This window comes from Cygnus atratus, chromosome 1, assembly GCF_013377495.2.
Source record: "Cygnus atratus isolate AKBS03 ecotype Queensland, Australia chromosome 1, CAtr_DNAZoo_HiC_assembly, whole genome shotgun sequence".
Classification (NCBI taxonomy): domain Eukaryota; kingdom Metazoa; phylum Chordata; class Aves; order Anseriformes; family Anatidae; genus Cygnus; species Cygnus atratus.
Window position 1 is genome coordinate 75146009 of NC_066362.1, and position 25556 is coordinate 75171564.

Consider the following 25556-nt stretch of genomic DNA (forward strand, 5'->3'; position numbering starts at 1 on the left):
ACTCCATAGGTGTATGTATATATATAGATATATATATATATATGTATGTATATACACACCTAAATGCAAATATACACAGTCCTTTTGACACTTGTGATGTTTATAACCGTTTTTGTTGCAATCACAGGAATGTATTGTGGCTTAACTTTTATATGAAGTCCAGTACTTGTATATTAGATTTACATTTGAGGTTATAGTTTCAGTTGTCTGGATTTGCTAACCCTATCAGAAACTTGTTTACTATGTTTTACTGTAATAGTCTAAGTTCTTCTGTGCAAGAACATATGACATCATTTGCTAGTTAATTCTAGGTACTAAAAAAATGCCCAGCTTTTCCATTTCTTAATCTTTCAAACAAAGTTTTTATTTGTATGTGAATAGACATATAAAGAGTGTGTGCGTGTGAATATATAATTTATATGTAAGTACATATGTATGTGGATACACACTTTAAAGAAGACCATTTTTATATAGCCATTTTGATGCTATTGAGCATACATTGTTCCTTCTAGCAAGCTCGAGATGAAAGCAAGTGATACCTTTTAGAATATCAGAAATGTCCTTTGAAGCACAGGTGTTGGCGGTTAGTTAACTCTTCCTTTCCTTGTTAGATTCAAAACTAGGAATGTTTGTATATGTTTGGAAGCTTGTATCTCTGTGTGCTTTTAAAACATACCACTAATCTATTTTTTTAATTTATTGTTGTTGTTTATGTGTACATATGTTGCCATAAGGGAGTTTTCTTCTTATTTTGGAAATTTACACAGACTTCATAATTAAAAATATTTAGATACAGGAGGAGAGTATTTTGCTGCATTGCGATATATTTTTGTTAAGTGGCATTAGTTTTTAAATTTGTTTCTCATTGCATCTTGTGTTCTTCATAGTCTGCTTTTTTCCATCAACATGGATGCACAACAAGCGATACCAATGCAAAGTATAACAGTCGTGCTGCTCAGCTTTACAAAGAGAAGATTAAATCTCTTGCAACACAAGCAACAAGAAAGCATGGTACTGATGTGAGTAATGTGTGTCTTATGTAACTTAGATTTCTCAAAAACTTTCTATTCTTTACAATCCAGAGCCATTTTAAGTTTCTAATTAATAATGTGAAAGATTATCTGCCTGTTGGAGGTACTGGTACACGTTGCAGTGAAGTTACAAGCTGTGGAGTAAACTATTTGCAACTTCTTTGTTGTTGTTGTTTGAAAAAAATATTGAGGGTAGAGCTGAACCTCATATTTCGGGATCACTTTTGGGTTACTCAAAACACCATTTGCAGCATTTTCAATAACTTACAGGAATCCTAGGCAGAAACTTCAGGTATTCTTCAAAAAGGAAACTACTTTGTTTCTCAAGTGTGCTGAAAAATTGTGTTTGTGCTACTGTATAACAAAAACAGCAGCACTTCTCTGTGAATTATATATTGTATTTATTTTTGCTTTTCTATAACTGAATTATTACTGAGAAGTACATGATGTAAAAATGTAAAAGTGCCAATAGAGTTAACTACAAAATAGTTGAGATTTAAGTGGGTTTTGATTTGAACAGATAAATGTTTTTTTTCCTTTTTTTCTACCAAAAATATATTTGAAAAATTAGCAACTTATCTATCTATCTATCTATCTATCTATCTATATGTCCTGAACATGCTGTTCTGTTAAAAATGCTGATGCAGTGCAGGCATGCTGTCAAAGCTTTGAAGTTAGGTTGCTGACAGGAAGAAGTTGTTAGCAAAGTACACGTTATTTAGGTCTGCTGAGGTGTTAAGTAAGTTTGACAATGTCTCTCTTCTGTATATGCAGAATGAATGTTTTGATAGTTTAATTCAGCGTGTTTAAGTCCATGACTAATTCATTTGAAGTTGATCAAATAGTGAGAATTTTAAATAAATTAATTAAAATGTCTTGCATTTCTTTCTTCTAATCTGTTCATCAAATATTATGAAATTTAATTAATTGTAATTTTGTATGGCAGGTATTATAGTTAATATGGTTCTCATCACTAGCTTGAAAGAATATTTCTTTTGACTTACTAGACAGCTTTAGATGTAAAACAAGTTCAAGTAAAGCTCTAGTGATATTAAATGTTGACAATATTACTGCAGCAGAGCTTATGCCGAGTATTTTGTTAGGAAGAAAATGGGTAATGTAAGGGAAGACATCACCAGACATTGAATCTAAAAAGGAATGTCATGTATTAAAGCTCAAATAAATTTGTAAGGAAAAAATACTTAGGAAAAGAAAATCAATATATTTTTAACTTGGGAAAAAAAAAAACCAGTTTTAAGATAAGTGCATTTTTTAGGATGCATTCATGCAATTGTCCTGTAAAATTAATAATCTCCCTCTCTTCCTTCTTTTCTTTCTACCTCTCTCAAAATACTTTTAGCTGTGGACAGATGGATGTGGAATGCCACCTGTGTCACCGCAGCACAAAGAGGAAGACTTTTTTGCATCCCATGTTTCTCCTAAGGTATAGATTGCCTGTATTTAATTCTTGTTTGCTTTCTAGCTTCTTAGGAGAGCTGTGTGCTCTGTGATTAATTTTAAACTCTCTAAGAAAATCTAACAGAGAAAGGATAGGTCAGTGAGTTAATGTTTATCTGCTTTTCCTTCTGTGGGTCTCAAAATTCTTCCTGGATGTGAACCACTTTCTAAGATGATAATTTAGAATGACCCAAAAAGTAGCTAAATGTGAAATGAAGCTGTGTTTTTCTTAGGCGTACAATTCCACTTTGGCTCATGATCCCTGTCTTGGGAGTGCCCTGATCTAAACTTAATATGTGATAACTGTTTTTTTGATGAATAAAGTTTAATGGTAAAAAAATATTTGCTAAGCAGGTGCTTTTTTACTTCCTCCAGAATTCCTCCATCCTCTTTGAAAAAGTTAAAATAACTTTCTGAAAGCTATTGCTACCGCTGGTTTTCATTTATTTGATCTCACCTCTGCTCTGCATTCTCAGTGCCTTATAGTGACAGATGCTGTGTTTATTTCAGAGAACAGTGTTTTAGAGACTCTCTTGTGTCTTAGATTAAAAAATACCATTAAAAACAACTTCAGTAGTTGTGATCTTAAACTTGGAATAATTAAGCTACTGCTATGCCTAGTATTCCTAAATATTTCAACAATATTAAGTGTTCTGACATGATTGTTTTCTAGTATGGTTGCAATCAGTGAATACCTATAACTAAGTATCATCATGAGGCATATTTTGGGATAGAGAAGAATGCAAAGAACTTGGCATATCATATTAGGCCTTGTGAATATTCTTCAACACTTTGTAAACATTCATTGCATTCATTCCCCAGTCATAATGTTGTGGTGATCCATTTATATCGTAATCAGTAATAAAAACGTATGTGAGTTCATATCTGCACCCTGGTAAGGAACACAGTAAAAATAGCAGGTTTTTAATTGACTTTCTAATATATCTAGGGTACTTAAGAATGGGAAAAGCTGTAATTTAAAGGAAAAAACACCCCCCTCCTTTAGTTATTCAATTGTGACATTTTAAAATATAACTTTTTTGTTGTTTTTGTAATGTTTCAAAAACGTATTTTAAAGGAAATTTCAGCCTTTTATCTGTTTGTTTTATTTTAGGAACTTCTACTATGGTCAGTATTTGAATGTCTTATAAAAATAAATTTTGACATCTTTGAACCAGGGAAAGAATATTTATGTTTTACAGTTTGGGAAGAATGCTATATTACTCAGAAATGCTTGTTGCAAAGACAAAAATAAATTAGTTTTTGTGAGCTGTAGTCTAGTATTTTCATCAGAAGATTATCTGTTCTGATAGAAAAGTAAACAGTATTTCTGTTTGCAAAAGGCAATATGGAAGAATACTTGAAAGTGAGTAGGAAAAGCATAAACTGCAGTAAGCTAGAGAGAAAGAGGTAAGCAGAGAAGTGTTGTAAATTTAGGCTGAAGTACGAGAAGTAGGAACTTGTTACAAAACCCCTTGAGAAAATTTATCAATAAGATAATGTAAATCTTCAAAGCAGAATTTTTGGATAGCTGCAAAAGTAGGGGATCAGAGACAAGCAGTCTGTGTGCTTCAGGCAGGGCAAGAGATTCTTTGGGTATGGTTTTGAGAGAGAAGTATCGGGAATTTATGATATTGAGATTTTAAGGAAGAGAAGCGTGGACTGGCAGTGGCACAGCATAGGTGGAAAAGCTAATACTAAGTGGGTCTAATTGTGAGCAGGTCATAGACTTGCCTGGTGAGGAGGATGTGTTTGAGGGTTATTTCTGAGAGACGAATACAGGTGCTCAGGAATGCTTTTTAATAAAGGTAGACATTTCCTGTAACAGGTTTTAAACATAGAAGCTCTAGTCATAGGAATCCAATTTTAGCTAATTAGTTATCTTTGAGCACAGTGCTCATATTTATTTGATGTATTCTATCTTGTGTGCACTTTTGATCTTTGTGTTTTTGTGTTTTTTTTTTTTTCAATGCAAAGAATACTGAATGGGTACTATCAGAACCAGAGCCAGTTTCTCTACAGCAGAAAGCTTCAGAAAATGTTCCAGAATGCTGTGAAGGTATGACTGATTCTTTGTTAACAATAAGCTGCATTTTTTGATAGTCTCTTTGTTTAGACTCTCTTTACCTTACTTTAATAATTAAATAACCTTATCATGCTAATAACTTAAGTATTTGGGGGAAGAAGGAGTTTCTAGAAGATTTATGCTAGACTTTGTGAACATATTCCTTTAATAATGTTTAATAGGAATCCAAATTAAAATCTGATTCAGAAGATTTCAGATGAATCTTTGGGTGCATGCTGCTCTGTTAGTAACTGGAAAAGCTGTGACAGAAATAGCACGTTATGGTATCTATATCAAACAGTATCCTGAGGACAGTGAGTTGTGTTTTGGTATGTTAAACATTCAAATGAGTCTTCTGATATTCTTAACCTTGTTACTCATCATGCTTTCAGGTGGACCAGAACATGGACCAAGTGTTGATTGCCTTAGTACATCACCAAAAGCTGCATTAGGTAATGAGCATAAGCAGAAGATGATAGCAGCCAGTATAGTGTACTTTTATATTCATACTTACTAAGAATGTGTGACTGGGAAGAGATGTGAAATTCTTAGTTTAATAGCAGTGTGCATGAGTTACTTTTAAACATCTTAATTTGTGTTACAGCTTCTTTTCATAAACAGTATCCATCAGTTTTAGTTAATTGCATTCTGGTTTTATCTATCTTGTCCTAGCTGACTTGATGAATTTAAATGCTATAGATATCAGACTTAATATAGGTGACCAGTAATGCTTTACACCTTCCGTTACGCTGCTTCAAGTTGTGCATCTACACACAGGGTGGAATAGAGCGTTGTGCTGTGATTATTCTGGGTGATTCTGCTGTGATTATTCATTGCAGCTTTTCAATACTTAAAGAGGGCTTATAAAAAAGATGGAGAGCAACTTTTTACTTGGTCAGATAATGGTAGAGCAACATGGAATGGTTTTAAGCTAAAAGGGGGGAGATTTACATTAGATATTGGAAGAAATTCTTTACCGTGAGGGTGGTGAGGCACTGGAACAGGTTGCTCAGAGAAGCTGTGGATGCCCCATCCCTGGAGCTGTTCGAGGCCAGGCTGGATGGAGCCTTTGTCAGCCTGGTCTGGTGGGAGGTGTCCCTGCCCATGGCAGAGGGGTTGGAACTAGGTGATCTTTAAGGTCCCTTCCAACCTAAACCATTCTGTGATGAATGGCCTGCTATTTATGCTAAGCAAGCACATTAGGTCCCTATTTCTATTTAGGCAGATTTTGCTTCCTTTTCAGAAAACTAAACATAAAAATTTAGTTTACAAATCTTGTATTTGTAATACAAAATCTTCAGTGTCCAGAATCTTAATTTACTTAACAGTGAGGAGTGTGTCATATTGCTTCATCACTGGTTTTTTTATTCACTGTTTTGTTTGTTTTTTTTATGAGATGGAGGCAAGTGGATTGAAAAAAGTTACCCACATGTGCTTTCCTGGTTTTCTCAATTGTATCTATAACACATGTTCTCATAAAACTAGTGCTTTTTTTGTTTGTTTTGGACATCAAAAGGTCAATCTTACATGAGGAATCTCTGTTCTGTATATGCTTGTTCAGCCTGTTTCCAATTAAATTTCAGCTCAAATCAGTTTTCATTTATGTACAAGCATTTTGGAGGAGTCAGTAATTGGAAACTTTTGATTCTGGGAGTTTTACACCTTGGCTCAATGTAGCTATCAATAAGGCACACTATATTTTTCCTGTCGTTAGGTCTACTAAGGTCTCATTAAGAATACCAAGTTTCGGAGTTCCGTCAGATTTCACGATGAGCAGAATGTAGGTTCATTTACTGTGTTTCAATATTTAATACAAAGTATTAAGGCTGGAACTTTCACACTTTGCATGTTTATGATGATACAGGTATGTTTTATCTGTATCATTGCTTGTTTTAAACATAGCCAGTACCTTTCTATCCAGAAAACAATTTATCCTGGAAGCGGTATGGGATCAAGTGGACCTCTAGTCTGATTTATAATGTTAAGTCTGTGTACTAGTTGGTATCCACAACTGGAAACTGAGCCATAATTTTATTCCTATTAAGAATTGGCAAGAGGTACCTTACCCTCAGAGTCTTTTTCCTACCTTTTCTTAGTGATATTCACAGCTTTGTTCTATGTAACTCAGTTTAGTTTTTAAATCTCTTCATGTAGAAAATGTAATACTTAAGGCATTAGAAAAAAAATAGAAAAACTGTTTTGAGGCTGAAATTATGGAAATTAACTTTTGCAATTCTGAAATTAATGAAATTGTATGTCAAGTAACATATGTTTAATCATTGCAGAGAACACCACCTTCATAAAAAAGAAGCCAAATCAAGTTAAGAAGGGGGTAAGTCTATATAGTTAATGCATATTTTTCTCTGTATTACAGATCTCTGGAAATATGTAGATTGCAGTTTGGAAATGTATTGTGTATGTTAATACTAAACAGTACATGTATCAGTAACAGTCGATGAAAATAAAATGCAATCGAATATCTGTTCTATATCAAACAGCCAATGATCTGTTTCAAAATGGATTATTGTTAAGATGAATTTGTCTAATAAATTGCTATTACTCTGTAGTAGAGTACTTAAGATTAATTGGTTGTTTTCTGACCTCAGATAAATTCTAAGTGTGTTTACATGTATGCAGCTCACTGAACTCTCTAGACTTCCACATGTATATCTGAGCTTCATTTTTTTTGGGTGCTGTCTGGACCTGAATAGCAGATTTGTTTAGATTGAACAGTATTATTCCTTGATCCCACTAGAGGGCCCTAATATGCAAGAGGAATTTCATATTTATTCTAAATGGCTTACGCAGATATGTTCCCTTACAGTAAGAACATAACTGGGTTCACAGGTGCACGTGCAGTTTGTGAACTAGTGTCAGAGACTAAAACTGTACAACTCTGTGTACGTAGGCCAGAGCTCTTACATGAAGCCATTAAAGTGCTAACAGGTTAAGATAAAAATATTGTGAAAATTCATATTGCTGCAGTGTTGCAAATGACAAATTAAGTGCATGGGAGACTGAGAACAGCAGTTTGAGGGCTTTGCCACATCTGAATCTCCATCATTGTGTCGATTCATATTTGTAGAATTCAGTAGGGTTTTTTTTTAAGTAATCAATAATCAGAATGAAAGAATTTGTTTTCCTGTATTGAAGTAATGAGCTAGAAGTAGAATTGTTTTAAAAGAACCAGCGCAGAACTGTAACCTCTCAGATGACATATTTATCTAAAAATGTTTACTGTGCTTTGTCACATGCAAAAGCTAATCAGTGTGTTTGAGTTTTGCATACACGTATGTACAAAACTTGTATATTGCTGTACTACCTTAAATCATTAAATACTTATATACACATTTATTAAAAATATGAATAAATCAATTCTTAATAGTAAGATAAGACACTAGCACTGGCTGGTGAGAACTAATATAATAAATAAGAACTAATATATAAAATTTGTTGCCACTTCTAAGTATAAATTGTGATTTAAGTGAATGAGAAACAAATGGTTCAATTGCAACAAATTTGATTATATTACTATACAACATAATAATTATTAAAGTTGTGCTGTATACTCCCTAACAGTATGTAGTGTTTGCTATTGCTTTCAAAGTTGACTCTTAAATCATTTGAGGTGATCGTCTCAGTTATAATGTTGGGACTTCTATTTTTTGTTTTTTAATATATCAAGCTTGGCACCAAAAAAGGCGGTTTGGGGGCACAAAAAGTCAGCAGTCAAAGCTTTAATGAGATTGAAAAACAAGCACAAGCTGTAGATAAAATGAAGGAACAGGATCTTCATAGCAGTAAGAAAACTGAGAAGGAAGAGCCACTGTAAGTATGAATTGTATGTACAACAGTAAACCACGATGCTTAATTTCATGTTAATGAAGTAATTGTCAACATTTTAAACGTTACCTTAGACTAGTTCATGCAAATAAAACTTCAGCTCTTGCTTATTAAAAATCCCCAAATGTGGATGAGGTGGGCCAAAAGTAATCGCTCTATTTCCCCCCCCACACACATTAGGTATATGTTTCGACAGTTGCTCTTTTACTGTAGAAATAACCCAATCCTGTCTTTAAAAATAACCTTAATATTATTTTTATTTAAAGCAGAAAATAAGGAGGCATTCCACTGATACATATGAATAATGTAATGTAAATGATAAAGTAAGCTAAGGTTAATACCACAGAAGGTTTTTCTTCTTGAACTTTTCTTTACCCAGGGCTAGTTACCTAGTTCATTTTGTTTTGGTGAAGTGACCTGAATACAACTTAACCAGCCTCTCTAAAAGCTTAGGAAACATGCAGGTACTCAGTTTTATTCATATATGTTGGGTAAGAGTTTCACTGCTGAAAGCAAGTAGTAGTTTAAGTATGACTAGAAATGCCTGCTTAAATTTCAACTCTTTTATACTGGAGCCGCTTTCACCCTTTGAATGTTTTTGTTGGTGTCCTCAAATCTGTTAGTCCATTCTCAATAACTACTCAGGGTATGGTTCTTTGTTCTTACCATTACATTTCTCTGCTACATGTTTTTGGTTTCTAACATTATCATAGTTGTCATCAAAATTAGATCGTTAAAGAGTTGGTTATGTATGCTTTTACTGTTGTAAATTTTAACATCCTCTCTTAAGTGCTAACATGCATATTTTTTATAACCTATTAAAGAAATTTCTGAATTTAAATGTAATTATAGAATTACAGGATCACGTGGAACTCATGGTACCAAGCTTTTAGACCTGTAATCTCCTCCATGCTACTTTTGCTCACGTTACGTGTCCTCTGCAGATGTTTTGTGGATGTTTTGTGTGCATCAGAAGTATTAATTGCAGAGATTGGTAATTTTTCGAAGTACTTTTACCACGGAAATTGCATTTCTCACTGATTGCCAAACCTGAACATGCTGCTAAATAAATAAATAAATAAAAAAGAAAAATGTATCGTCTGAGTTATGATTTTTCATTAATGATATTATCTTCAAAGATATTCAGTTTAGAAGAAATTCACATTAGTAATCTTGTTTTGTTTTTTTTTTTTCAGAAACATTTGTCAGTACATAATCTGTATAGGTTCAAGGCAGTTTTTAGTATAGGTCCACTGCAACCTTTCTGCAGTGGCCAGGACCCTCCAAAAATGTCTGTAAACATGAGGAATGCACATACACTTCAGTTTATGGATCTGATCCCACTGAAGGCAAGATTACTGTACTTCTCTGGAGATTAACTTATTGGATTTTTAACTGGAGATGGCAGCATATATCAAAAGTTAAAAAAGGATGAATACTTTAAAAATTACTTTTGCCTCCAACTAATTTTTGTGGCGGTTTTAATTATAAAAGCTAGAGTAATGAGCTCTAATAGATTAATTCAGTGCGACTTTGTTACATGGATGTACATGGATGAAATGGAAATTACGCGTTTTTGTACTTGCTTTTTAGAAGGAGAGAGAATCCTGAGACTTGAAATGTAATTTTATAATTGGTACACAGTTTCTTGTTTTTTTGCTGTGCACTGACAAAAGAATAGATTACTGGGGTTACACTGATTTTTTTTAATCTGAAGAGGTGAGAGATTTTTGATATTCATAAAATAGATTTCATAAAACAGGCTGCTAATCATTTTACTTAAAGTGCTGGGTAGATTTCCTTCAGTAGCAGCTTTAAGCTGAACTTTAGAAAACATTTTCAACTTTCTCTGTAAGAGTTGGTCTTAAACTGTAATAATTGATTAAAAACTTCTCTGGACATATTCTGTGGTTCGGAGATATATTTTTTTGATTTTTTAAAATTTATTTCAAAAACGATTCAGTGGATGACTGACTTTTATTGTAAGCATCTGAACGTAAGACAATGAATTTTTGGTTCTGGACCCAAGTTCTAGGTCCCTCTAAACACACCAATTAGAGGATATCCAATTATCACGATTGAGATCACTCTCCTATTTGAAACACCTCTTCAGTGGAGGAGCAATGTCCCACTCCTTACAGGAGGATGGTACCTACATCCCTATGTGTTAAGGAAGATGACCAAATGCTGTGCCCTTCTTGTCCTAACTGGTTCAGCAACACACTGAGAGTGCACTAACCAGCAGGCTGTGAACTTTGGTAGGGGCATCTTGTACTCTTGTTTAAAGTTAAGTATGGATGGGGCCAGAAGAAGAGCAAGCCAGGAGAAGCCTGTCTCAGCAATCAAATGGTTAGGACACACGCTAGAAGAAAATACTCCTTGGTCCAAAACTTTTTATTTTCATTCCTGCTTCTGTACAAAATGGATGGAAAGTTACAAGGGAAATGTCTTGTTTTCAGTCTTAGGTACTTCCCATCTACTGAAGAGCATGAGGTGTACAAGCAGCATCTAAATCTTGTTTACCTTGATTCTAATAATGTTAATTTGCACTTTATGCCAGCCACAGTCTGTGAATTAAATATTGCCGTATTCCTCATTAAAATTACTATTTGTATCCCTTTTAACCTACCAAATTAAATTTTAAGCAGTGTTTCTACAGTTCTGTAATCAGGATTAAAAATCTCTGAGTCTCCTATATTGGTACTGCTGGAAAATAATAATTGAGATTGTTTGAGGTATAGGAAGGCGTATGGCATCTCTGAGCATTTACTATAGTTAAATTAGGAGGATGTTTCAGGTGACAGAATGTGTTGCTAGCTGTGCAGAGAATAGTAAGTTGTGAATGCTTCAAAGGTTTTGTAATACAGATTGTCAAATCAAATATTTGATTTTGTATGTGCAAAGATTCTCTTCCCCTCTTCTGAGACACTTTTTCTGGGACAGAGGGGAGCAGCATCGATTAAAAGAAAGCATAGTCTACTCCTAGTAAATGTCACCGTTAGGAGTAGGGGTGGAGATGTAGCAGGGCCAAGGAATGCATTAGGGGAACACATCACTAGTATTGTGTTATGGATGACACAGTATTGTAATATATCAGAACTGGGTAATTTTGATAATCATTTTGTAGCACATACAACTATGACAGTGGGGGAAAAAAATACAAAACTTTTAGGTTGACTTAATGGTGATGCAAAACCGTGTCTTGAACTGTAATAGTACAATGTTTTATTTTGAAAAATGAAAACAAAACAAATAAAAACAAACAATGTGATCCTATTAATAATGAATGTTTTCAGTAAACATAGAAAACAAAATAGAGTATTACATTAGATACTACTTATTTTCTACTGATATGTTTTGTTCTAGTGTGTCATCTTTACGATTGGCCTACAGTGATCTTGATATTAAAACAAAAGAAGAAAAGTTAAATCTATCTGGTAGGAAGAAAAATGAGTTAGAGAGGCTTGGCATGGGATTTGGCAGCAACAGAAGGTATGTGAAGTTCTATAAACTATTTAAGATGCTCTTTGGTTTTATGCAGATATTCTTGATTTTGATTGGGAATTGAAAAAATATACTGAAGCGTGAAGTGTTATGGAAATTTAATCATCAAAGAATCTAGTATTTGTTAGGGAAGAGGACAGGACTGCTTCTGATGGATTTAAGTTTTAACCTGCCAGACAGGTGCTAACTTAGATTGCAGATACATGTAGATTTTTTGCTTCTGTTAGCTGACTATGAAAAAGGTAGCTGGAATGAACAGTACAGACGTAAGTGTAGCTTATCTACTACAAGCTGAAAAATCACGACTGTTTAACTGTTGTTGGAAATAGTCTGTGTATTCAGAAGTCTTGTCACTATTTCAGAGAGCTATAGCTGAGCTTTCAAGGGCTTTTTCTTTTGTTTAAAATTCCGCTTGTTTTTAGGTGTTTGTATTTAAAAAAAAAAAAAAAAAGAAGCTTTTAAAATACTGTAAGAGCTTTGCCATTGTCAGCAGGCTTCAGAAACTAGGTTAGGCCTTTCGTTTTGTTTATTTTTTTAGGGTGTGGACTTTGTCATCTCTTTACATACTTAATTTTCTTCCTGTCCCCAGTGGTATTTCTCACTCAGTCATCTCAGATATGCAGACAATAGAACAGGAAACGCCAACAATTGCAAAACCGAAGAAAAAGTACACTGATGAGGTAGAAGACTCTTATTTCTCTTCGCCTAGTTCAAGGTAATGTATCAGCTTTTTGTTTTGTGTGGGACAGAAGTATATGCAAGTTATGTATTCAAATCTATGCAATATATTTGAAGCAGGATAAAAACAGAAGGCAATTCCACAGGTCTACATACATATTATATTTTCAGGTTACATCTGAATCAGGAAAGTTGTGAAATAGTTGACGTTATTCTATGATTATCTCAATGACATGAATGTATTTGGAATCACAGAATCATAAAATGGCTTGGGTTGGAGGGGACCTTAAAGACCATCTGGTTCCAACCCCGCTGCCATGGGCAGGGGCACCACTCAGCACACCAGGTTGCTCAAAGCCCCATCCAGCCTGGCCTTGAACACCTCCAAGGATGGGGCATCCACAGCTTCTCTGGGCAACCTGCTCCAGTGCTTCACCACCTTCTGAGTGAAGAATTTCTTCTCAATGTCTAATCTAAATCTACTCTCCTTTAGTTTAAAGCCATTACCTCTTGTCCTGTCAGAACACTGCCTGATAAAGAGTCCCTCCACATCTTTCCTGTTGGCCCACTTTAAATACTGGAAGGCTGCTATAAGGTCTCTAGCCTAAATAACCCCAACTTTCTCAGCCTGTCTTCATAGGAGAGGTGCAGCAGTCCCTCTGATGATAGTTGTGGCCTTCCTCTGGACCCTCTCTAACAGGTCTATGTCTTTCTTATGTTGGGGACCCCAGAGCTGATTACAGTACTTCTAGATGGGGTCTGAGAGCAGAGGAAAGTGAGAGAATCACCTCCCTCGATGTGATAGCTACACTTCTTTTGATGCAGCCCAGGGTAGGGTTAGCTTTCAGAGCTGCAAGCTCACATTGCTGGCTCATTCAGTTTTTCATCTACCAATACCCCTGAGCCCTCCTCTGTAGGGCTGCTCTCTATCCACTCATCATCCAGTCTATATTCATGTTTGGGATTGCCCTGACCCAGGTGCAGGTCCTTGCACTTGTCCTCATCGAACTTCATGAGGTTTGTATGGGCGTACCTCTCAAGCCCATCTAGATCTAGAAGAGATAGCATCTCTTCCATTCAATGTGAGGAAAAGGAGATGCTTTTTCTGAGAAAATAGTCTTAATTATTTGCTATTTATGTGTTTTGTGTTATTCACTGTCCAGTACTGTACTATGTTTGTGTTGGTATATAAGCTTTCATTGGCCATATCGGGGAATCTACTGAATTTTTTTGACAGAATTACTTCTGTTCTTTTTGTTTCTTTTGTTGCACTTGATGTGTCTTCAACGTTGAGTTTAAAATTAAACAAATATCAGTCTGATGCTAGATTTACTGCTGTCTGCATCATTCTATTACCTAGACACATGCCAAATACAAAAGCATAAATCTTAATATGTTAGATGAATTGTGTAGACGTCTGCAGTCTTATTTTGTAGACTTTGTCTTTAAATATAAAATTTAAGCAAAAACTTGGCAAATTTTTTCTGTCAGAGCACAAATGCAATGCAAATTATGAAATACTGATGTTGGGAAGGAGTCAGAAGAGTGCCTACAGGCATTAATTGGGATGAAACAGCTGTTTCTGGACTGATAGAAACAGGTGGTGCTTTTGTAAATTGCATTTTATTGGATTGCTGCCAAGGAAACATGGAAAATTGTACCTAATTACTTGTAGATAGGCAAATAGAAACATGGAGGCTTTTATGTCATTACTTTGTTGTGTAGTCACTAGTGACAGAATTGCAAATATACCAAGTAAACTAGCAGCAGACTTCTAAAATAGAACATGTATCATCTCAGTGTTTCCCTATTTGTACCTTGAAGAGAACTGCTACTGCTCTCAAATTATTTATAAGTCTACTAGCAGACAAGTTATGAATTATGGAAGAGTTTTTTTTAATGCATTTCAGATCAATAATTAGAAGATAAATTGACCTAGCTGTTCCTGACTCTTGCTCTTCTAGTTGTAGCAGCGTTAGTATCTAATTGGACTTGATGCACACTTCCATTATCTTTAAAGAAAGTATAAAGTCATATTGTTGGACTTGGTAAGGTTTATAAGGTGGTTATTGTCTTTTCTTCCAAGCTGTAACTTTGAAATAGAGGCAAAGTAACTTTAGTATCATCTTAGTATATACCAAAAAGCAAATAATCATGCAGGATGTTAGAGTGCTGATACATATCTGTAAAGGTCTAAATGTTTAAATATATAGAATCAGAATCATTTAGGTTGGAAAAGACTTTCAAGATCATCAAGTGCAACCATCAGATTCACCTGACAAGTCCCATCACTGAACGATGTCTCTTACTGCCGTGTCCACAGGGATGGCGATTCTGCCACTTCCCTGGGTAGCCCATTCCAATGCTTGATCACCCTTCCTGTGAAGAAATCCTTCCTATTGTCCAATCTAAACCTCCCTTGATGTAACTTGAGGCTGTTTCCTTTTTTTTTGTGTGCTACGTTTAAAAAAAAAAAAGTTTATTAATATAACAATGTAACATTTTATTTTTTATTACATGCTGCTTTTTTTTTTTTCCCCTCCTTGAATACTGAAGAAGTCTTTTGTAAATTTAGGAAAATCTGAAAAGGAAAGATGGAGAACATAAGCCATTTTATTCAAATCAGGTCTTCTAGCCCTTTCTCCATCCTGTGGTTTTGATGGTCATTGTGAGATTAGATTGCTTCACATCCTACCCCATCTCACCCCTTGTTTGTAATCATGCATCCATATGGAACTCCTGAAGATTGCTGTTGCTTGTTGGTAGGCAAGAATAACAGCCTTGCTACATAATGGCTTCCTCGCAGGCTTTTATACTATGCTTCTACACTATGCTACCAAAGGAACATAGGACAAGCTGAGCAGTCAGGCAAAAGAAATGACCCTGGTTGTAAGAAAGCATATAGCACCTTGCCATATTTCTAAGCTGTTATAAGTGAGATTGTCAGCTCAATGAAGCGCTTTGGAAGACAGAACTACTTTCTGATGCTGTACCACTTTAGTCTGGGAGTTTCTGCCTTCCTTTTGTTTATTTTACACGTCGTGTTGCAATGAAAACAACCTAAGCTCACAGGAGCAGGAGAAGATTTAATTGTGTAGTGACTTAGTATCAACTTATATCTGTGACTGTTCCTTCAGATTTTCCACCTGTATCCAAAAGGTGGAGAGCGTAAAAAGCCTCTCTTAGCGGAAAAAATATCCCTTCACGAACCTACTGCAGGTAATGTCCACTCTGTGGGTGGTGAGATTGTGAAATTAAGATTGCATTGCAGTGAGTCTCCTTTGCTCAAAGCACTAAATGTACTCCCCTTTGTCTGTTGGGAAAGAAGGGGAGAGACTCTTTTTTTTGCAGAAGTTCATTCCAGATCTCTGTCTTTACATGTACAGTGGCAGGAGATGGCAAATGAAAATTGTGGTGGCTTTTTTCATAGCTGATACCTTAGTGTGAAATGTCAAGAGCACTAAGCCTATATGAGCAGACTGGCTTCTAGAGTTGTCATAATGTGAAAACCTTGCTCACAGGGACTATCATGAAGTTTTTTCAGGGTTGCTCTTAAATCAAGCAGCTATCTTGACAATGTTTTTCCCAGTGCTTTGCCTGACACTAAAGAAGATGTAATACTTCAAAGTAATGAGAGCTTTGCCGTGCTGTCTTTGATGGGACAAGACCTTTTGGGCAGTCCACTGCATATTCGTGACCATATCCAGCCTGAAGAAAGATTGAACTTTCCAGTTGGTTAAATATAGATTAGAGTTCCTACTATTTCAATATTTTTTTTTTCTTCTTTTATTTTAGGTACTATGATTCTTCAGATTTGAAAAGCAGCACTTTCTCTAAATGGGATGACAATTCAGATTCTTTTTGGAAGAAAGAAAATAATAGTAGAGACGTTGATGCAATGTTAACTTCAAAAGTACAGGATTTTCAGGCAGGTATGCCAAGAAAAGCTAACTGATTTTTGTACAGAAAGTCCAAGGATGTTAATAGAATTTGAGTCCTGGTCAGAGTAGTGGATTTTTTTTCAGACTAGAGTGAGAATTTGGTCATAGCTTTGATCAGCAGGCAAGAAACTTACTTCCTAGCTGATTTTTTTTTTTTGTAAGCTGACTTTCCTGTTTAGTTTCTTACGTTTAATCACTGTCTGTTTTGCTTATTGCTGTGCAGTGTATCTACTAGAGGCAGTTTCCAAAGTTTTTTTCAGCAAAAGGAATAGTAGATAAAAGATATGGAGAGAGCCTCAAATATTTGTACTGCTTTAAGAATTTGCTTGCTTTACTTGCTTTGTTTGTTGTCTGATGAACTAAGTAGAACCCAGTTACCAAATGAATGAAACTGGAGGGTACTCAGCTCTCAGGATTAGGATATTGAGTATGCATGCAAACAGCAGGTCTACTTGTGATGATAAAAGATGAATGTATTTCTTCTAGTGACAACTGTGTTTTTATTTTTGTAATGAGCTGGAAAGGGTGCAAGAATATGGGGTTCTGTGTACTTCCCTGGCTTATTTGCTTCTGTTCTTATTTAAAAGGGTATTCTTCATTTACCTGTACGCTTCAGTACAAATTTTTACTACAAGCATCGTCTATTGTTTTCTAAAGATTTGACCAGTAATACATACAGCACAAAATTGGTGTTGATGTCCGTAGTGCTATTACTTCCTTATTTGAGCATATTTGTTAAAAAATAAATAAATAAATAGTTGAATATGCATGTTTGTTGAGGTAGAAGGAAATGATACTTCGAAGGATGCTGAACATTTTGTACTGTTAGGTTTAAATATGAATTGTGCTTTGGGTGTTTTTTTGAGGTTTTGTAGGAATATTCTATTCTTGTTGATATAATTTTGGCTTGCTTTTTAAATGGACTCTAAAAATAAAGATACAGGATTAACGAATTTCAAATACTGTATGTTCATCGTCTTGTAAAACTGTCACTGAAATTTTATTCGCTCTGTATCAGATTAATTATCTTAATTTCTTTGTCCTATGTTCATACTGATTTAATTTCAACTTCAAAAAAAAATCACAAAGGCTTCATAAAACGAAGATGATAGTACTTTCTTAATTTTTTGCATTGTTGTGATATAAATGTTACATTGCTAATGTGGGTTATTTTTTTCTTAGGCCTGCATCTCGTCGTAAGCCTGAATATGAGCCATCTTTAAGCACAGATGAGGCACAAAAAAAATTTGGCAATGTAAAAGCAATTTCATCAGACATGTATTTCGGAAGGCAAGATCATGCTGATGTAAGTAGAAAGCAATGATAAATATTTGTGAATGGGAAAATATTCTTTGGCTCTAGAGCATGATATTGTATAAAGTAGTAGCCAATAAATGCTTAAAATCTGTAAAAATAGTAAGTTTGTAGAATTTTGTCCATCTGCATGTTTGTTTGATGGAAATGTACCAGTCTGCAATAGCTGATAGTTCACTATGTCCTTTCAAGGGGCTGCTAGTTAAGGCTGCTAGTAAGTTCACTATGTCCTTTCAAGGGGCTGCTAGTTAAGGCTGCTAGTAGAACCTGACCTCCAACATCATTCTTCTCTGATAGAGGTGGTAGGTTATGATTGAGTAGTCTTTGTTTTTTGAAAGAAACAGTCTGATGTTGGACGAAGGCTTACTTCTTCCATTCTAAATAACTAAACTGATGCAAACAAACTATTGATAGAAGTAGCTGTCCCCTATGTATGTAAGTGGAAACATTATTACTACTGTAAGACAAATTAAGCACAAATTGTTCAGCAAATGGCATGTAATTGGATCAGCCTAGAAATAAAAAAGACATAAATATTATTTAGAATTTTGAAGGCAAGGGATCACTTAAAAAAAATTCTATTTTCAATGAAAAATTCACAATATAAGCAGTGATGTAAATAATAATAATAATAATAATTTTGTCATCATTCCAAGAACTAAGAACTCGCAAAGAGTTTACGTAAAAGCATCATGTGATTAGAAAAGTTAACATGATGCTAAACTGGTGTGGTTTTCCCTAACCCTGCCTAGCCACTATTTCACATTTTTTGTTGTTGTTTTTAATGGTTGAATTGTGTATTATCCTCTGCATAGTCATCAACGACCGGTTCTAGGGGAGCTAATAGTGAATGGGCCTCTCAGTGTTGCAATGGTAAATGCCACACCCTTCGATGCATTCAAAAATGAGTTGAGAGGACAAGCTCATGCTGCATAAGTTACATGAAAACTAATGGTAACAGCTTTCAGAATGGTCAACTTCAGATGGATTTGTGTATTTTAAAACTGAATCTATAATCTCATTGTTAATTATCTGACATAAACTCAAAAGATCGAAACATATCATTACAATACTTTTTTCTTCTCAATTCTTTTCTAGTATGAAGCTAGGGTCCGCCTGGAAAGACTTTCTGGAAGTTCCTCTATAAGTTCAGCTGACTTGTTTGAAGATCAGAAAAAACAACCAGCAGGTACATATTTAACAGAGAGACTCTAGCCTGCTGTGGGATACACTCCAGTACTCTGCTTCTAGTCACAGTATCTGTTTGTGTAACATAACAGTTCTGTAAGATAACACCTAAATTCACTATCAGGTAGTCTTAATAAGTTACCGTAAGGAACATAAGTGTATGTACATTTGTGTGAAAATAGCTGCAATAATTGTATTGAATCTAAGAGAATCTTTATTGAAATGTTAGTGGGCTTGAACTTCCCATATAATCTGTTGCATGACATACCCATTCATCAGGATATCTGCTTCAAACACTGGTATTGCCAAATTATTAAGGAAAAATTTGTGACTTGTTTGTCAGTTCAAGAGATTTGTTGGAATACCTTATACTGGAGAGTACAGATCATCAAGTTAGGAAGTAGTACTAATTAGACTGACTGAAAGGTAGTGCCTTAGGCTGTTAAAAAAATCTCATGTTTGCTTTCTAACACCTTTTCTGGATAGTGCAATAGCATTAAATAAACAAGGTAAGAAGTACTAGAACGTTTTATGGAGCTGATCAGTTGGGTTTTGTTCTGTAACAGGTGAAGAAATGTAGAAAAAGAATTATAGAAGAACTCAAAAACTCTGTGCGTAGTTACATAAATAGGCTGGAAAAGCAAACAATATGTAGCATCTGTGGAAAAAAGTAGAGGAAAAAAAAATGTGACTGTTCAGTTTCAATCCCCTGAAAGCAAGTATTGATTAAAAAACATTTGCTAGTAGAGAAATAACTCCTGTTACCAGTTATTTAAGCTGGGTTTTAGTCAATTTAAAATTTAAAAAAAACCACCACCATTCAAAAAAAAAAAAAAAAAAAAGGCGAGGAGAGGAGGAAACAAAGCAGAAATTGCAGCAATTTTCTTAATCTAGTTTGAAAGAATATTTGCAGCATGGTGTCGTACCTGCGCCTAAAAAAAGGTGTAGGGGGAAAAAAGAAATGTTGTTTCTTTCTGAATTTGTAAACTATAATATTTTCAATACTATATGTCTAAATATTAGACAGCAGTACTTCCTTTTTATTTTTTACATATACATTATTTTATATGGAATTAATTATTTTCCTTACAAATTGTGTAGTCTGTGTGGGGTTTTTACACTGTAGTTAATAATGGACTGGGATATAAACATAATATAATATAAATACAACTTAAACGTGGGGCAAATTGTGTTAGTGTTTTAGATATATTTTTTTTAGCAGGTTAAACTCAACTAGAATTTCAACTATATTGTGTCATTTCAAAATAGGCTGTAAATATCCTTACTCAGAATGTGGAATTTGAGGCTTCTGTAGCATATATGTATATATATGCCATACATACGTGTGTATATATATGACTGTGCCTTTCTATGTGCACATGATAAAATTCTGACCATATTCTGAATAAGAGTACTTATATAAAGCTTAATTTGTGCACACAATTTTTCATTACTGACCACCTGGAAAGTCTCTTAGGGCTTGTGGAATACAGAGATATATAAAGGAATTAAAAATATTTTCCTACGTTTCAAGGTAAGTTAGTGTGACTGGCAACCATGTTACATAGTCCAACAGTAAATTTGAAGGAATATTACAAAGGCCAAACTCTGAGTAAATTTCCTGGGCTGTTACTTGTCTGAAATGATAGCCAGGAAATAATACACCAGGAATTACTAGTTCTTGTGTTTTAAGTTCACATTCTATTCAGGCTGTAGGATTTGCCTTTCCTGCATGTTTTTGCTGTTACAACCCCTGTATTTTTTTATGATGACCATTCTTTGAGAAATTTTACTGCAATGATAGCTTGTCTGGTGTCGAATTAATGCCAAGGCCATCATCAGTTCCATAAAATGAACATAATCAGGAGACCAGTGGTTGGCAACAAATATGCTGCTGTAATTCTGGAGTCCTTGCCAATATAAAATGTCCTTTGAAACTAAAGTTGTTTTCATGAGATTTTACATTGGAACAGTTTCAGGATATCTGCCCTTATACAGAACGCTGTAGGATTTATTTACCAAAATGAGAAAACTGCAAGAAAAAGCCTTTACTTTGGATTTCTTTTAGATGTATTACTTATGAAAGATGGCATGTCAGATAGCTAACTTCTAGATGCTGATTTTGAAGGAAATCGCAAGAAAAGTTGTTTTCCTATATAATTTACAAGAAGTTTTCCAGATAACTGTACAAAACCAGAAACAGGAGAACATTCTTTTCTCAACCAAATGAGTAGAGCTTTACTCAGCTTACTTATATCTGTTTTTTTTAATTATTATTATTATTATTATTTCTATTATTTGTACTTTAATTACGAAAATGCTGAAGCATTTTTTAAATGGAATAGATCATAAGAAAGTCAAAATTACAATTCAGAAATAGGGATATCTCCTTAATAATGAGGCTTTGAATAATAATTTTGAAAAGAATCTATGGGCAAGTGTGCCCATCCTACTAGCTGCTTTAGAGAATGGGGTGGGAAGCTCACTGACAACAGTGCGTCTTTCACTATGAAGCAGCCATTTAGTTTACTCAAATCACTCTAGCCACAGTAATGTCTGTTTCAGCCTGCTATTAACTTAAGTACCTTAAATTGCAATGAAAAGTGGAGCTGCAGGTCTCCCTTGGAGGGAAAAAGAAAAGGAAAAAAAAAAGAGGAAAAAAGAAAAAAGGCAGACAGTATATAGTAATGCAGTCAAAAGGAGTTACAGTTCAAAAGAGTACAGTGTCTGTGGTTGGATGAGCTTGTGTGCAGTTTGATAACTGTGTCATTTACAAGAAGAAGTGTTCTGACTGATTCTGACTGTTCTGCTTGACTTTACAACAAGTGTTCTGACTGATCATGACTACCAGTTGACTGCATGCCTAAATTAGGGCTACAGATTGCAGTCTCTGTTTTGAAAATGTTCTGCTTTGGTATGCTTCCTATCAGGAACTTCATTTATTTCCAAGATGATAGTTCTGCAGTACTCTTTCACTGCCATTTGTGTCCTTTACAATATCAGGCATTTAGCTTATTTCCAAATAGTTTGCAGTATTCAGGCATGCCAGTAATTTTTTTCACTAATGAGTGGTTGATTGTAATTGTTAGCATGTTAATACTTACAATGCAGTTAGTTTTGAAACACCTTTGCCATCCGTTATTTTTGGGCCTGTACTTCTCATAATAGCAGTAGAGGTAATAACTCACTGGCCAAAAACCTACATTGTTTTAAGGAAGGGTGGATTGCCAGCTTTGTTTTGGAGTCTTAATCTTGCTATGTAAATGACCTTGACTATAATTCTATGGAATTTTCCAAGCCTTTGATGTAGTAATGCAAAATATGTGTATGTACAGCAAGCAAATGACCATATGCACACAAGTAGGGTTCATTACTTTAGCTACCAGTGAAACGCATTCATCTTTAAATTGCAACATAAGAACAGCTGTTGAAGATACAAGACAAATGTCATTGCAGCAGGTTGAAAATGCAGGGTAAATCATCTATTATCCGAACATAATTTGCTCAGCTGGGAATACGAAGTGTAGAAAATGACAGGGTAGGTAGAAATATGAGCAAATAAAAAAAAAATTAAAAGCAAAATGGATTTAAGAAATGTGAGATTTAGGCCTACTGTTTTTATAGTGATTATCTTCATGGGGGAAAAAAAGACTTTTTACAGAAAGTTTTCTTTTTGTCTTCATGTGTATTCTTCCTTTAGGAAGCTACAATATTACAAATGTCTTGCCTTCAGCTCCTGATATAGCCCAGTTTAAACAAGGAGTGAAATCAGTGGCTGGAAAGCTTTCTGTACTTGCTAATGGAGTCATGACATCTATACAGGTTGGTAGAAAATATGATTTATTACACATCAGTTAAATTATTTTTATAGAGATTTAGTGTCATAGATCTTCCTAATGATTCACTGGCAGGAAAAGAATGAATTTGGTTTTGAGTTTTATAGACCTGTTTTGATAGACAGTAGATCTTTATCTTTTTAAAAGTAAATCTGCAGCTGATAGCTCACCTTTCTTAGAATGTCTTTTTGTTTTTTCCTTACAAAGTTTTTTTCTTAGAATCCAAACAGAAATTCTATCATGGGAAGTTACTTGCTCTCATCTTATTGTTATAGTTCCTAGCTCTTGTATTGGTTCTTGAACTGAATTGACAGTAATACCTTAGATCCATATTTGTGCACACAATTAATACATCCTGTTCTAAATAGTGTAAAGCTTGCCTCCAGTTTGCATTTCCCATATGAGGGAAGTAGGAGTTCTTGTATGTTTGAAAGTGAGGCTAATTATCCCACAGTTGAGCTGTAAGTTCCAGTTCTTTGAAACAATGGTCAATTTTTGTAAAGACTTTAATAATTAAGCTACTATTTATTGTACAAATGTAAACTAATTTATTTCAATGGAAAAAATACTCATGCCTGTTTTTTGTTTGATTTTGCTTTTCTAGGATCGATATGGCTCTTAACATCTTGTATATCAATTAAGTACACTAAAGAAGAATTTCGTTTTGGATACACAAGTAATCACACTGCTGATTTGAATGAAGGTTGCCTTAAGACTGTTGATGTTTTCAATTGTTCCAGCATATTTGTTGTGGAGCTTTCTGTCTCAGCCTCTCTTTACTGCTATTTCATCTTTACAGAGCAGAAATCTTTTAGAAACTTGTTACATTGAATATGCTTTTTTTTTTCCTCCCTCTTACAGTCTTGTATTTCTCTTAGTGACCTTAATGTTAGATGTTGGGATCTGTCTTTTATTACTGTTTTTGGCTGTGAGGCAGGGAAGAGAAAGAAGGATGAACGTGTGCTTTGAAAATGAGACTTTGTAATAGAAACCTCTGTGCAGTTGCATCCTTAGTTGCCAGACATAACTTGTCCTCTGACTGTCTTATGAAATGCGGAGAAAATTTAGATTAGGCATATGCTGAGATGGTATTTAGTGGACTGTAGCAAAACAGAATTAAATTAAACCTGTGCTTTTCAGGAGGAAGAAGCTCTTGCAGTCGTAAATTGATGTGCATTAAAATGATGAGGACTTAGTGTTTCAAAACAATATTCCTACTAGAAAATGTTATGCTTAATGTGAAGTATAAAGGAGAGAAGATACCTGGTATATTGAATAATAGATTTCATCTTGTCTTGGGAACAATCTATTTATTCCTATTTTTGAAAGTTATAAAAAAAAAAAAAAATGCAATATAGAATCCTTAAGTGCTTTAAAAAATAATCTGTATTGTGTACAAATTGAAAAAAAAAATATATATATAAAGGGCCTAATATAGAGTAGTTAGTAAAATACTTGTTAAAATGTTTAGAACAATCTTAGTTTTTTTTGATAAATTATGAAGTATTGAATGAGAAAATCTAGTGGGGCTGTGTTTTAGACAGTCTAGAATTTTTGTTGATGACATCTTGTATAAAAATAGTTAGACCTTAAAGAAAAATCCTCACAACCAAGAATGAGCTCAAGCTAATGCTGTTCTGTAACTTTATTTCTTAATTCAAATTTGTAAACTGCTGATATCTAATAAAAACAATTGATATAAACCGATTTTTTAATTAAATTTATATGTGCAGATGCCAGTCTCCAGCTTTCTAAATACTGCCGTCTGTATTCTGTCTATACAATGACCTGGTAAAATTAGCCTTTAATTTCAGTTAGTGAAAGTAGCTTTCTTATTAAATTGCTATCGCGGTTTAGAAATCAAAGCACTAAGACTGGGATAGAAAAGCAAGCTACTGTATTGAAATACTATGTGGAAATACAGTTCACATAGTATAGCTGTATTTCTTTTTTTGTGCTTCTTATATCTAACTCTCACTTCTGGTAACTTTCTCTTGTGGCTTTTCATAGAATCATAATATATCCTGAGTTGGAAGAGACCAGCAAGGGTCATGGAGTCAATCTCCTGGCTCCACACAGGACCACCCAAAACCAGACCCTATGTCTGAGAGTGTTGTCCAAATGCTTCTTGAACCCCAGCAGGCTCGGTGCTCTGACCACTGCCCCGGAGAGCCTGTCCCAGTGCCTGAGCACGTCTGGGTGCAGAACCTTTTCCTAACACCCAGCCTGACCCTCCACTGTCGTGAGGAAGCTGCAGGCCACCATGAGGTTTCCCCTCAGTCTTCTCTGGGTTGAACAAACCTAGTGTGTTCAGCCGCTTCTCACATGTCTTCCCCTCTAGACCCTTCTCTGTCTTTGTAGCCTTCCTTTGGACACTCTCTAACAGTTTGTGTCTTTCTTACACTGTGGTGTCCCAAACGGCACACAGTACTCGAGGTAAGGCCTCACCAGCGCAGAACAGAGCAGGACAGTCACTTCTCTTGACTGACTAGCAATGTCATGTCTGATGCACCCCAGGACATAGCTGGCCCTCCTGGCTGCCAGCGCTGTTGACCAGAACCCCCAGACTCATTTCTGCGGGACTGCAGCCCCAGACTCCAACCTCTTGTCAGCCTGAGATTGGGGGTAGGGGGTGATGCTGCTACAAGTGTCGCAGATTTTAGAACAGATGATAAAACTATATATTGGGTCTGGTTTT

At 35.0% G+C, this 25556-nt stretch overlaps 1 protein-coding gene across 1 annotated transcript in view; it reads left to right on the forward strand.

Annotated features, from left to right (window-relative positions):
• ARFGAP3 (ADP ribosylation factor GTPase activating protein 3) overlaps nt 1-24561 on the forward strand; it is a 32854-nt gene extending 8293 nt beyond the window's left edge. Inside the window, 14 exon segments of the mRNA XM_050712274.1 lie at nt 888-1019; nt 2392-2475; nt 4467-4548; nt 4947-5006; nt 6840-6886; nt 8240-8382; nt 11764-11889; nt 12491-12616; nt 16375-16484; nt 16487-16511; nt 17703-17826; nt 18933-19023; nt 22723-22844; nt 23463-24561. Coding sequence (XP_050568231.1) covers nt 888-1019; nt 2392-2475; nt 4467-4548; nt 4947-5006; nt 6840-6886; nt 8240-8382; nt 11764-11889; nt 12491-12616; nt 16375-16484; nt 16487-16511; nt 17703-17826; nt 18933-19023; nt 22723-22844; nt 23463-23480 — 1290 coding nt within the window. The 3' untranslated portion in view covers nt 23481-24561.
• Nucleotides 24562-25556: the final 995 nt, after the last annotated feature.